Here is a 14,677-nt window from a genome sequence, read left to right as displayed (position 1 = left end):
AGGCAAATCTGAAAACACAGGTGTGCAAGTGCCTACATTTATTTTTGAATTATTGAAAACTAGTAATACGTAAAAACGTATTATTGCAACAATTTAGGACACTGGAATTTTATGACTAAAACAGGGGGGAAAAAGAAAGAAATTTTAATTCCAGCACCAAAATGTTCAGTCTTGAAGGAACAAAATGTGTTTACTAGAGTGACTCAGAGAAGGCCCTCAGTTTGCACTTGTAGTTAGTATCTACAAGGCAGTTACTCATTACTGTCATCACACTGGACAGATGTGTATGTATATATCATCTTGTGTTTTGGGTTTTTTTTTTCATTTGTTTCTTTTTGTTGGGGTTTGGTTTTGTTTTTTGAGAGGGAAAAGCTTTGCATTTGCCTCTGTGTTGGGTTTTATTTAAATTTTGTAATAGTTTTTCTGTTTTCTATTGCAGTTATATTTCTTACCATCTTGGCACTGAAATGGCCATGAGCAAGCTCTCCTACAAAAGTAAGCTTCTTGGGCTCTGATCTCTGAAGAAGATGCTTTTTCACTCCTTCTATGGCTCTCATATAGTCTTCCAACAGCCTATGAAAAAAATCATCCCCAGTTGGCTCACATGCACACAATTAGAACATATTTGGTCATAGCTGATGTTCAGCACAATCTTTTAGACAACCGTTACTTCAGTCTACAGAGTAATATTTAACTAAATGTGATAACTCAAAAAACTCCCTCAGTAACCATCAACACAACATTAATCAGTTGTCACTACCATGTAGCAATACTGGATTTACTTGAAAAGAAAATAAAACTTTAATACTTATTCAAATATTAAAGAAAACACCTGCAACTGTTTCTAGGCAACAACCAGATTTTATTTCAAAAGTCTTTGGAAGCAGAGTTATTGAAATCACAGAAAATCTAGGCTGGGAAGGACCTCTTGGAGGTCTCTATTTCAATCCTCTGCTCCCAGGCAGATTCAATTTCATCAGGTTATCCAAGCAATTTTTCTTACCCCCATCCAAAGATGGAGATCCAAAGAGTTTAAGCAATCTTTTCCAATTGGCCTGTCTCACTGTGAAACACTGTTTCACAGTATTTAATTTCATTTTTCCTTGCTTTCATGTACTTTCAATATGGAAAACAACCTGTAGATTGTGTGGCTCACAAAATGCCATTGTGGTCCCAAAGACACCAGTTCTCCATTTACAGTAAAGAAGCCTCAGAAAGAGCAGTGATGAAAGCTTTCTTTGCAGACGGGCATCTGCTCTGACACACAGAAATGCCTCCAAGAACCACATATTTGCTCTGTCTGCATTAAACTCCTTGAAATTAACAAGAAGTCTAACAGTCTAACAGAATTAGCTTATATGCAGACTTGTCTTGAAGGAAAGCTTCTTTTCCAAGCTCTTAAACTCCTCCTTGTAAACACTCTTCCACTAATGCAGTACAGATAAAAGAAACATATGAGACTTGAAAAGGGACTTTTTACAAGGGCATGCAGTGATAGAACAAGGGTCTTTAAACTGAAAGTAAGTAGACCGATACTGAATATTAGGAAGAAATTCTTCCCTGTGAGGGTGGGGAGGCCCTGGCACAGTTTGCGCAGAGGAACTGTGGCTGCCCTATCCCTGGAAGTGTCCCAGGCCAGGCTGGATGGGGCTTGGAGCAACCTGGTCTAGTGGAAGGTATCCCTGCCCATAGCAGGGGTAGCACAGAATGAGCTTTAAGATCCATTCCAACCCCAACCAGTCTGGGATTCTGGAATTAAAGAGAAGATAACATAAATATCAAACTCCTGTCTCCCTTCACCTTTCACTAACAAACCCAGAGCAAACACAGACATCACTGTCAAAAGGAGATGCCCACAGTTTTTCAGAAGTGTTATTATTATTCTCATCTCCTTTCTGTGACACTCCTCACATTTGAGGAAGAAAAGGCTTTTGTGGAGAGGGGAGTTTTAAGACTTAAGACTAACTCTCCTCGTGTTCTTTCATCATGTTACCAAAGGTTTCTCTTTCTTCTTAGCTTGCTTTTAAAAACAGTACTAAGTTCAGCTGACTCTTGAGCACATGCATTGTTTTTCTTTAAGCAGCAAACTACAACAGAGGGTTTTACAGCTCACCTGATTATCACACCAATATGAGAAGTGTAAAGAACTTACTCATTTTCTTTCTTTCCACCCTGAATCCACTGCTTAAGTAGATACTCATAGTAGCTGTCAGCTCTGGCTCCCAGAGTGTAGACCCCCAGGTGAGTGAACTGCCCGCTGTTGGTGTTGATGAACATAGGCACGAGGCCATCGTTTTTCCCTGAGAGGATGTGAACATGCTTCATCACCTCATCTACAGCTTTCTACAAGAAAATGGAAAACATAAATTATAGGTATAAATGAGGTACAGAACTGTGTCTAGTCACTATAGTCCAGTAACAAACCTGTAACTTTGCTTCCCCAAATTAGCATCAGGGACATCAAGTTCAGCTAGAGCAATATACTAAATTCAAGATTTCAGACTTTTGGACTTTCAAAATATGATGTTCTGGTTATGTTCAAGTACTCTGAAGCAATTATAACTGTTTCCTTTCCTTGAAGGCAAGCTCACTCAAAAGCCAGTACTACAGCACTCAGATTTACTCAGACTTGCAAAGTAGAAGTCCAGCAAAAAAACCAACTACATGAATCTATTTAGCAATAGTAAGGCTCTTTAAATGACTGCATTCTTCAACACTGAGCTGTGGATACAAAATATCAAAATAATAACATCAGCAAACAAAAAGAAAAATGGAAAATATTATTTTCTCTGAAATTCTTTTTATTTCAACTAACTTTTCCCTATATGGTGACCTGCTCTCAGACTCTTAACTATTGAATGACATTGTAGTTCCTCGGATGGTAACATTTCAGTTTTGTTCTCTACACATAGAAAACAGTATCAAGAAACCACACTCAGGAATTTTTATTTTTCTACTTAAAAGCTGTTTCTGAGGAAGAAAAACAATTACTCATCTCCACTACTATTTCTGGTATTCAATAAAATAACGGAATATTTTGTTTCTTTTTCTTCCCTTGTCTAGAGTTTCACAACTTATTTATCGTAACTTATAGACTCCTGAGACGGTGAGTACTGATGAAGAGTCAGTGGTAGAGCTGCAGAGAAATGGACAAAGCGAGCAATATCAACTGATTCTTCCATACCCGGAATTTCTCATCTCCAGTCAGACGAGAGAGCTCCCTGAACTCCAGCTGAATGCTGGTCACCTCTGCCACAGTGCTATCAGATGTCCAGCGAGGGGGATGTGCAGTGCCCCGACCAATGTTGACATCAGAATAAGGTATCTTGGACGGCGTCTTGAATGCTGGCATAAGCCTGTTTCCAATGTCTTTCTAAAGAAAGCACAGGGTCAAAACAAGTCAAACCAGAAATACATATATATAAATGGGACATCCCATTAGATTTTCTTCACAAAGCAGATGGAAAAAGAATTGCAGCTTAGTTTTAGATGATGCAAGCAATTAAAGAAATTTAAAAAGTCATTAACTTATTCATAGTAATGAGCAGAGTTTCCACCTTGTCCTTAGCACTGCAGGTCTCATCTGAGGCTGCAATCCCTATCATGCAGTCACAGGCTGATCTAGCTAATCTGCTGAAGCAGCTGATGCTGTTAAGACACACAGAAAGGGCAGCAAAAAACAACTATTACCCTTTGCCAATCATTTGTTTCTTCTTTTGTTTCATGAACTTCATGATGGTCAGCCATTCATCAGCAGAAGACCAGACATACAAGAAAAGGTGACAAACACAGCAAGGCTTTGAGGTTGTACAGAGAGCAGAAGTTCAGGCTTCAAAGCTTAATGGTAAATGCCTTTCCCACCACTTTATGAAACTGTTAAAAACCAGCAACATTGAACTTTCTGAGGAACCTTCTCTCAACTTTGTCCAATATGGAATACATAACCCAATTTCATTTGTAAGGCCAGACACTCACAGCTTTTTCCAGGAAAAGGCTATCTCCAGAGAGGTGATAGGTGCTCAGCAAGCCACCCAGGATACGGATAGTGCTCTCAAACAGGTTCACATCCACATTTTTATCAAAGACTAAATCATTTGCTACCCATTTTCTTGCTTCTTCAAACTCTGCAAAGTGTAAAAGGTAGTTCAGTTCAGAACTTCTGGCATGTTCCAATAACTAAAGACATGAGTACTCCATATATCGATGACAGTTACTTGTATTTGTCTATAGAGATTAATATTTTAGGTGGAAAATTAAAATGAAGAGCACATGCTGGAAGAAGTTTCATTACCATTGGCTTAATTCTTATTGAGCACACACCATAGAAGCATACAGACAGAAATATCCACTAAAACAGAAAATCCTTAATAGTTTAAAAAAGAATAATTTTTTTATTAAAATAGTCCCGAAATTAAAATCGTTCAAATCCATCCATTTGACTTGTCAGATAATTAGTTACACTTCCACAAAGCCTGCTACTTTTAATTAAATGTTTTTCAACCAAACCCATTATCCAGCGAGATAACAGGTAACATTTTCAGTTAATAGCTTTAGCCTAGCAATGTCCTCAGGAGCCTGCTTCCTGCAAGATGGTGCAATCTTTTTCTCTAGGAACAAAAATGGTTGTTTATCACATTACTTATTCAAAAGAAAGGTTAAAAGAAAAGCCATATTAGGTTCATGAATCAGCTTAGCAGCAGCATCACTCAGTAACTGCTTTGGCACAGGGTCTCCACAGTGCATGTGAGTCAACTTAGCCCTCACAATTGGAGGCTGAGCTATTTCAGTGATCTCACAGCTTCTGGAAACTCCTGCTTGTGAGAAGCAGAACAACCAATTTACCAGAAATGGAATGCATTCCTTAGAAGATAAACTCTGGAACAAATGGATGCCTCTGTGCCCTCCAGTCCTGGATGCTGGGCAAATACAGGATGTTGGGCACATTGAGAAGAATTACTAAAATTCTTCAGTCAGTGTTGTCAGAAGTACAACAGCAAAGGCAGAGTTCTCTGCCACAGAGGCTTTTGCATTCATCAGCTGATAAGAAAGACTCTGCATTCATCAGCTGATAAGCAGCCTCAAACAGAACTTGCATTTACATAGCACTTGTTATTCAGAAGAAACCCCAGGAGCTCTCTAAGGCAGTCAGCAGAACTGATAAAAAACAGAAAGAAGTCTTCACCAAGAACCTATTTTCAACACATCTCTAATACTAATAATTTATTTTAAAAACTCTACTCAGTTCAAAATTAATTAGGAAAAAAAAGAGCAACATATGTTCAACTTGATTAAACTTCAAGACAGCCTGCGCAGGCTTAGAGCTGCACACACACAACATATTATTTTACAAAAACTTCAAAGGTAGAAGAGACAGAACCATTAAATACTTTGAGTATTTATTGTACCCTCACTGGCAGCTCTGTTCTTCCTATCATGACTGAAAAATCTGTAAGTTTAATAAAAGTTTACAAAGGTGGCTATTGACCATGGTTAAACAGATACAGTTCTAGAAATTTTTAAATACCATTAAAAAAACCTCTGCATCACCAAAAAAAAAATCCCAACCAACCAACAACAAAAAAAAATGGTCATAAATACTAATTAAGCATTTAAGTTTTTTGCAACAGAATTGTAAAATTTTGGGCTTAGTTTTTAAAATCTGTTTGAAAGTTTTCTAGCATGCTCATTTCCAGAATAACTCTCAAAAATACAGACAACAAAACAATTCAGGAAAGAGGTACTGAGCACTCCCTTTCTCGACCCATGGATTCCTTACAGAAACAGCCTTCTTAAATCCATATATGAAATATTGGTATAAGGTATGGTAAAACACAAGCAAGGAACATAGAGACAAACTACTCAAGAGTAATGGGCAGAAAGCCTCCACTGGCTATATGATGGCACAGAGGTTTTAGTACAGAAACAAACACCAGGAAATTTATTAAAACATCCCTCAAATTCTACCAGATACATACACTGTGTACACATACATATGTATGTATGTATTTACCCTCACAGGGAAGCTAAATTTATAGGCCACGTGTAATAAATATTCCCCTCAAAGAACTCTGAACAGGCAGTACCTGAAAAGAAAAAGAAATTAAAGAATTCTTTTAGGGGAAAAAAACTGGAAGAGGAAAAAAAAATACCTTCTTTTAAGCCTAAAATCCACATGGTATCCAAGGCATCAATTAAGGTAAGCCCAAGTCCAAACCACTCGCTGTAGGACTTGGACAAAGGCTTCAGCTCATCATGGCCCCAGGCAAAATCCTTGTACCCTTTCCAGGCATGGCGGAAGGCTTCAATCACAGCCAGCTGGCGCTCATTGATGGGCACTGCAAAGGAGAAACAGCACCTTGCTCAGGACTTCTGCAGGGCACTGATGGAACTCTACTACGCACCACTTTACTGCATTGCACTGAAAAGAAAATTTCTTTCATTGATCACTGCAATGGAAAAACCACCCTCATATTATTCGTTTCAGAACAGCCTTTCCTCTGCAGAATAACCACTCAGTGTTTCCAGTCAGCAATTCAGTCAAATTCTCTGGAAGAAAGAAATCTCTCTGGAAGAGAGAGATCTCTCTGGAAACAGAGATTTCTCCCTGGCAACAAAACTGTCACTTCTGCAAATAAGCCATTAAAATAATCACATGCACAGCTATAGATGACTATCACTAAAGCTCAAAAAGATGAAAGTCAGGAAATACCAGATTAAGATCCATGGTAATCCAGGTGCTGAATATGTATACTTAAGAATAAAATCCTCAGCTAATTCAACACATAACATCTTTTCTTCATCTTCCCTCTCTTACCAACTGCTTTCTGTTAAATTTAAAATCACTTCTTCAAAATTATTTCTATTGAACTTTCTATTTAATATCAAAATAGAAAGAAAATTTACATTTTCCATCTTGGCTAAACCAAGTCTTTTTCCTTAGTTGTACTGATATTTTTGCTTCCGATCTGCCATGAAGTGGAGCTTACGTTAGACGTTGAACATGAAAAATTTCAAGCCATTAGCTGAAATTCTGAAAAATTATGAACAAAGACTTCTAGAGTGGGAAACACCAAGCAGCACAGCTAACCCCATAAATATTAAGCTTGCAGAAATGCAAATACATCACACTGAAATATGCCAGGTTCATCACACCAGAACTTCCGGTTTCTTTTCTGAACTCAGAAAAAGGAAGAACAGGTTCTTAACTCCACAAGTGCAGCAACTTGAAAAACAACTTCTGCAGCTTTCTGGTGAGCCTTAAAAATAGTTCCACTTAGTTCAGGGAGGAAGTCACTTCCCTGTATTTTCAGAACAAAAGGAAAGGCACAGCTGAAAAGGAAGCTGTCTCTTTCATGCCCTCCTTCTTTAGGTTATCCTGCCTCTTCCCAGAGGCTACATTTCAAAGATTTGTCTCTAAAATTTATTTTCAAATTCTGAAGGCTAACAAGCATGAAGGCTGGCATAGTGAAATAAGAACACTGAAAAACTAGGATGTTCTAGGTAAGCAATCTCTCCTATACTTTTTGTTTCCTTTAATCTAAATAAACAAATAAAATAATGTGTATGGGGAGAAACTGCAAAACTGAAACCATAAAAGCAAACAAACAAAAAAAAAAAAAGGTATCATTAGCTGTCCTATTTACCTGGTTCTTTCTGGTCTTCAGGTTCCACAGGTGAAGGTTTTTCTAGTTCCATTATTTTACTGGATGGAGGTTCAGTGCTTTGGTCAGGTTCTATCACTGCTCCCCTCCAGCTGCAAATACAAGGGACTTATTTTGGTCACAGAAAATCATGCAAATGAATGGGACTTATCTCTGTATTTCCTTTATCACACAATATTTTGATAAAACAGAAGTTAGATTTTGTATCAAGGCTCAAAATGATTATGTGGCCCACTAAGTAAGTTTTCTGTTGAAAGAAATTTTCTTTGCACAGAAATTTTCCTTGATTAAGAAATGTGTGTTACAAGCTCTTGGAATTTCAATATATATCTTGGCAATGGAATTGAATAAAAAACTTCTTAAAATAAACACCTGAAAATGTTGTATTACAAGCAATTTATTATCTACCAGCTCTGAAATTACCACACTAGCTACTAATGCTAAATAGTACCATGTTGAATCCTCTCAATCCTTCCCCCTGCGGGAAATCCCCAGGGCCTTGTCTTGGAATAATATATCATAGAGTTTGCCCACCTAGGCTGATAGAGAGGACGCAGCCCATGGTGCTCTGCAGCACTATTGCCAATCTGCATTAGACTGCTTCCCCCATTGGCCAGTTGACATCGCCCACCCCAACTATACATCCCTCATTGCCCCTACAGGTTGCTGCCCTTTGTCCTGTTCTCGTGGCCTTACTCTGAGCAGCTTCTGAAAGAGACACTTCGAAGAAGGTTGCAGCATTTCTACCATCCTGCCATGCTGCAACAGTAACACATAAACAATGATCACCATGATTAAACGATCATCATCATGATTAAGTACAAAGGATGAGATGCTCAAAGTACTAACTCTGCTATCAAGGGATCACAAGCCTTCTCTTCTACCACAGATGTGTAAAGCAGTTTTCACAGGTTTTCATGAAGAATCTCCTAAAGGAGAAGTCTTTCAGAGCGGACTTCAAGTCAGGCCAAATTCAACTCAAGATCAAACAATCTCAACCATACCATTTAATATATAGGTATGGTGTCTTTGAGCCCAGTATATGCTTCCTAAGGGAACCAGGCTTACAGGATCTTTAAAGTCTATATTGTTTACTTTAACAGTCTGACTGTTTCCAGTCAGCATATCTTCTGACTTAGATAAATGCCATATTTCATTTCTTACTTTCATTCTTTAAATTTGTAGCTAGTCTTCACTATGTTTTCATTGCTCTTGTTCGCTTACCACCTGTTTAAATCTGTGAGTTACAGCACAAGCCAAAGCAAAACAATAAAACATTTTCAGACAATACTGACAGCCAAAATGCTGAGCCAGGCACAGTTCTAATGCTACGATCTGCTCATCTGAGCCAGTGCTAAAGAGAACATAAAACACCTAAAACCCTCAAGCTTCATGTTCCAAGTCTGAAGAACCTCTGTTGAACTTTTGGTAGTCCTTTCTATATCCACGTTACTTTCCTTCACTTATTCCCAAATCAAAACACTTCCATAACCATAGAAGCACAGACCTTCTGTTAAAGATACTACCAGATGTGTACAAGGAATGAAATGTCTTGTAAGAAAGAAGTAAGCACATCGTGTTACACTCACACAGCTATGTACACATCCATTGGTTCTGTCTGGTCAGCCCGGACCCAATTTCTTTAGCGGCACCAACCCACAAGAAGCACTGACAATGCTATCACTTTCCAAACCTGCCCCAGGACAAAAACACTTGTAGCAGCACTATTGCATGGATACTGTTAGATTAACATTTATTACAAGGAACAGCAGAAACCTCTGGACACTGAGAATCTTGCTGAACATTAAGAGTGTCTAAGTGCATTAGAAACACAGCCAGCCTCGCAGGGCCCCAAACCCTCTGCAGCTGTGTGATGCAAACAGTAAAATCAGAGAAATTGCACATTCATCAAAATTAAATCTATCAGCCTAGTGATATCAGCAGCTATCAGGCCAGGCCTGAGAACAAACCCACACAAAGAAACAAAATAACCTCAGACACATACAACAAAAAGCCCTTGAAATTTTCACTCCAACACTCAATGGATCTTGGCAGAGGCAAGGGGGAAGGAAGCACTGTACCTTGCCTGAAACGTTTCTACCTGATAATGGATTTCTCCGTTTTCTCTACTTTATCCGCTTCGACCAGCTCTTCTACAGCCCTCATGGTATCATGTCGGGTCTTCAGTCTTGTGTCTCTCCGTGGTGCTTTGATCTGAAGATTGGAAGGACCACGACGAACATGAGGTGATTTCGGTGGCTTCTGAGAGTAGGAAAAAAAAATGTGCTTGGTAAGTTGCAGAGATGGTAAAATTTCAAACCATAAATCAATATCATTCCAGTATTAAACATAAATCCATATAAATCTTATTTTGTTTGTTTTGCAGCAGGCAAATTCTGACCTGAATGGAACCTATGCTAAAGATCTTGTGGGTTTGTTTGCTTTAAATTTTTGGTAAAATCATCCCATTCTTAAGTTTACACTGATAAATTACTTCTAAACTACCTTTACTGCCCCCAAGTATTCATTTAACACAAGGTAGTGACAAAGGATTGTAAAGATATTTTATTCCATTCTACTAGGCACAGTAAATTTATGAGAATTAGCAAAAGAATGCAAAAACAAGTTTCCACGATGCCACTGTAAAAACCAAGAATTACTATACAGTAATACATGTACATTTTTGCATGATGAAGAAAAGATTTCACACAAAATTTTGTATTCATTAACTGAACATCCCTGAATTCGTGAGATAAATTCGTGACAAATAACTCAGTAACCAGTATTCCTTTGCTCCACTAATTCACACAGTCAGTTGATGTTCCTTTCCCACTGCATTTCCCACAAACATAACCCTTCAAAATCTATCATCTACTCTTTCTGAAGCTATCTCTCAAGCTCCCAGATAAACCATGACTCCAGGCTTCTCACAGGAGTGGAGACTGATTCACACAGCACAAGTGAAGCCTCAAGTAAGAGGTCAGTGTGACATAAAGTCCTGGCACTCCTGGGCAGAGCAGTGAGTAAAAAACAGCATACAGAACATGTAAATAAAAAAGAGAAAGCCAAGAAATACAATACCAAAACCCTCCCCGAGAGGACAGCATTCCACCAAGGGCACACTTTAACTGCAAGTTCTAACTCCTTCCTCCACAACAACTGTTGGAACCAAGCACCATTTGCCTTCACAAACTCTTTGTGGCATTAGAAAACTAATTTCTTCTCACGTTACCTGCAGTGAAAGCTCAGGGTAGTCTCCATGGTTGGCATCTGCTTTCTGGGGTGCTGGTAGAACAGCTGGATTTGCCAGCTTCAATCTAGGGATTTCTTGTTCTGTTCTCTGATCATCCAATGATTTGTTTGTTATACCTAGACACACAAAACTACTCAGCACAAGGAATCAACAGTCAAGGCTGCAGTTAGAAATTTTTAACAGTTTGCTGTATACAAGTAGTAGATGCACCTCCAAAAACTGTTTGCATTCACAAAGCATTGATAAACACACACTAATTGTTAGATACAAAGCGTATTTTGGTATTAATCCTCTCCCTAATATAAAAGGAAGCTGCTAAAAGGCACATGGGGATTTTTAAAATTGCTACTACTTCAGTTTTTTAATACAATTAATAAGATAATATCAGAGGTAATGTGCATTAGTATTATCCAAATGCTTAGACTTTCTAAAATTATTAGATTTGAGCTACCCTTATCTACATACAAACAATCTACATACAATTAAAAAAACCACACTCAAAACCTTCAGATCTTAATCAACTGTCATAGTTTTGGAAGGGTAGTTCCCAATTCAGTGCTCCCTGAAACCACAAAAACCACAACACTGCTATTGTCTTTCCCTTTTCTGTTCTTCCCTCCCCCTTCCCCTTCCCTCTGGGGTGGATGAGTTGAAAATTGGAGGCACAGAAGGCAAAGATCACAGGCTGAGATAAGAACAATTTTGGGGAAACAGCAATGAAATAAAAAAAACAAACAGTAAGGACAACAATATTAATAACAAAAGGTATAGGAAAAGGAAACTATTTACATGAAGGCATGAATAAAGATGGCTGCCCCTGCTATGTTTTCTCTACCAGGAAGAGCTCCTTCTGCCCAGCATAAAGAGCCCCTTTCTCCCCTCTCCCACGCCCAGCAACGACTGAGGGGGTACAGAATAACATCCAGACCTTAGCCACACCCCCTCCCAGCTACTTCAACAAATTAACTATCCTGGCTGAAACCAGGACATCAACTAAAACAAAACGTTACTCTAGTCAACATAAAGAAAGAAATGGAATACCAAAAATATTTTTTGAGTAAGCACTGCATCATTCAAACACCACATAAAATCATCTCAGAACTGCATTTTAATGAATACACCCCGTCATTACCAATGGAAATTAAAACTGGTTAGAAGACCCACAATCATCTCCTAATCTCTCATCGCAATTGTGAGCTGTACAGAGCACATACTTTTCCATGTTTCCCCCATGCTTGTGTACGAAATTACTCCACACACTGCCAAGAACGCAAACAGGAAGAGAATGACACTCCGCTGGAGTCGGGACAGCTGCTTCCATTTCTTTAGGAGAGAAAAGAAGTGAAAGAAAGAATATTTAGCATGACATTAAGAACCTACTTGGTTAAAAATAAACTCTTATTGGTTCATTCAGATTAAAACCCCAAAATTGACTAGGTTTAATTTTACCCTGCTTCCAGGTGCATATATCCATTGCTTATTTTCTTTGATAACAGAGAAAACAGAAATCCAACCAGCTGGCACAAGAAGCTCACAAAAAACAACATAAGAGCTACCTGCTCAAAGAACCTCAGAAGCTGCCAAATGCCAAGACTCCCAGCAAGCTTCAGCTACAGCTGACTTCAATCACAACCTCCATTGGTTGACCTGAGCACCTGCTAAGCTATCAACTGGGAAATCAGCCAAAAGCCTCTTTCCTCCTGGCTGGCAAGGGACTGCAGAATGCACATGCAAAATTAGAAACTCAAGAAAATGGCAGGAAAACTAAAAATGTTACTGCAGCAAAGAAGAAAAGCTCAAAATAAGGTGAGCACCAATCACTGGCAGGTCATGGGTTTGATCCTTGTATGGGCTGTTGGCTTAAAGAGCAGGTCCCTTCCAACTCAGAATATTCTGTCAATCTGTAAAAGAGAAGTCAGGTATCCTGGCTCTGACAAGCATGGGAACTGTCACACAGAACAAATTCTGCACCACAAAAAAAGAGGCACCAACCTGCAGCAATGTGAAAATTAAGTAAAACACCACAACAGCAAACAAAACAAACCCACAATCTTTTCAAGTTTAGTCCTGGGCAAAAATGTATTGTTAACACTAGATTATACGCAACAATCACTGAAAAACTGACAGCAAATTACGTTAACCTCAACGAGGCCAAGGTACATTAGCCTCAATTTACAGAGAGAGAAGCTGGAGTTAAACATCAAGGGTTAAATTGCCACCATTACTTTTCCAACAGTCCTCCTGAAATTCACTACTTCTGGTTTGGATATACAGAGGGAACTTCATTGCCAATGCTACACTTGGGAAGGACCTTTGCCACAAACCACACAGTACTTCCCACATCCTCATCCAGAGGCTGGGAATGTCTCCTTGCAGAACTGTCGATGGGCTCACACTGTGAGTCCCACAGAAAAATTTCCTGCCTTCCAGCTGCACTGTTGACTGTACAGGAATACTGTACACCCTTCTCTGGACACACTGCAAAATGCTAGTCCCACTGTGTCATCTTCAGTTCTACCTGCTTAGCAAACTCTATGACCCTCTTCCCATTGCAAAAAGACGCTTGAAATCCAGCAGCCCTGTGGTTCATCAGGGTAGGATGGGAAAAGAAGCTTTAATTGTGGTGTCTTGCAACAGGTAGGAGTAAGGCACAAGAACATGTGAGGGCATTCACCACCATCTTACTGGTTTTTTGCTCATGAAGAATAAGTGTAAAATGAAGGGTGATGACTCGGGCCCATATCTCTCTAGCTGGTAATAAAAAGAGAACTGTGGGACTGTGTGCCTAAACAAGCTCTTCATACACACTTCATCTGATGACCTGTAAAGCCTCTGTAGGTGATTATACATCATCTCCTATCTGTAACAAAGGTTGTCTTGGCCCTCTGACTCACTCTTTCCCACAGAAGACTTTCCAGCCCAAGACTCCCATCCCACACGAAGCTGTCTGCCCATTCTACCCACAAGCAGACAAGAAGGTCACTTCCCAGAGCTCTGCCAGAGGACCCCTCTTCTCACACTGTTCCCTTTAATATCCATGGGCAGAAGACAGGACCCTTCCCTTAAGCCTTAACACAGGGAACAAAGGCACAGAGACCAAATCTTACTCCCCTCATTCCTGTCCAAAGAGCTCAGCGTTGCCCCTCAAATGTGCACGAGCAGAGGGCAGGATTTTACCGTATGCCCCCGCTCCCAGCTTTATTCGTGAAAATTAAGACATGACGTGGAGACACCTCAGCCAGCCCGCGCCTTACACACCCCTATCCCGCGGAGAGCAGCCCTGCGAGCACTCCGAAAGCAGAGCCCAGAGCGAGGCCGCCCCAGCGCCCAGGGCCCACAGCCATGGCCTCTGCCCGACTCGGAACTGGGGGACGACGCCAGGTCCCCCACGACACTCCAGGTGCACCTAAACCTAGGGACATTCCTGACCGCCCAACAGCCCTCCCCCATCACCAGGTGCACCCCGCACCCAGGCCGGGGATACCCCGGTACCGCACAGCTCCCCGCGTGGCCCTCACCCGCCAGCAGGAGCGCCGCCGCCAAGCCTTGCTGTTGTTATAGCCACCGACCCCGGCCGCCTCCTCCGGGCCGAGAGTGACGGAGATGAAGTCCCGGCGCGGCGATCCCGCGGCGGCGGCACCCGAATACATGGCGGCGCCTCAGGGGCCGCCTGCCGCCATGGCCCCGCGGGACGGAGCGGCCGCTTCCGGCAACCCCTTCCGGTGCCGCTCTGGCGCCGGCGCGTCCGCGCTCGATGGCACCA

At 40.5% G+C, this 14,677-nt stretch overlaps 1 protein-coding gene across 1 annotated transcript in view; it reads right to left on the bottom strand.

The window, feature by feature from the left end:
* MAN1B1 (mannosidase alpha class 1B member 1) overlaps window positions 1–14,677 on the bottom strand; it is a 22,660-nt gene extending 7,983 nt beyond the window's left edge. Inside the window, exons 1-10 of the mRNA XM_071453648.1 lie at window positions 14,433–14,677; window positions 12,129–12,237; window positions 10,894–11,030; window positions 9,763–9,923; window positions 7,644–7,753; window positions 6,150–6,335; window positions 3,976–4,124; window positions 3,185–3,373; window positions 2,153–2,343; window positions 453–573 (exon numbers count right to left, since the gene is read on the bottom strand). Coding sequence (XP_071309749.1) covers window positions 453–573; window positions 2,153–2,343; window positions 3,185–3,373; window positions 3,976–4,124; window positions 6,150–6,335; window positions 7,644–7,753; window positions 9,763–9,923; window positions 10,894–11,030; window positions 12,129–12,237; window positions 14,433–14,564 — 1,485 coding nt within the window. The 5' untranslated portion in view covers window positions 14,565–14,677. The remainder of the gene's footprint in view (window positions 1–452; window positions 574–2,152; window positions 2,344–3,184; window positions 3,374–3,975; window positions 4,125–6,149; window positions 6,336–7,643; window positions 7,754–9,762; window positions 9,924–10,893; window positions 11,031–12,128; window positions 12,238–14,432) is intronic.

Source organism: Agelaius tricolor, unplaced genomic scaffold (assembly GCF_023055355.1).
Source record: "Agelaius tricolor isolate 1412-34295 unplaced genomic scaffold, bAgeTri1.0.p SCAF_37, whole genome shotgun sequence".
NCBI lineage: Eukaryota > Metazoa > Chordata > Aves > Passeriformes > Icteridae > Agelaius > Agelaius tricolor.
This window is presented reverse-complemented; position numbering and strand designations above follow the sequence as displayed.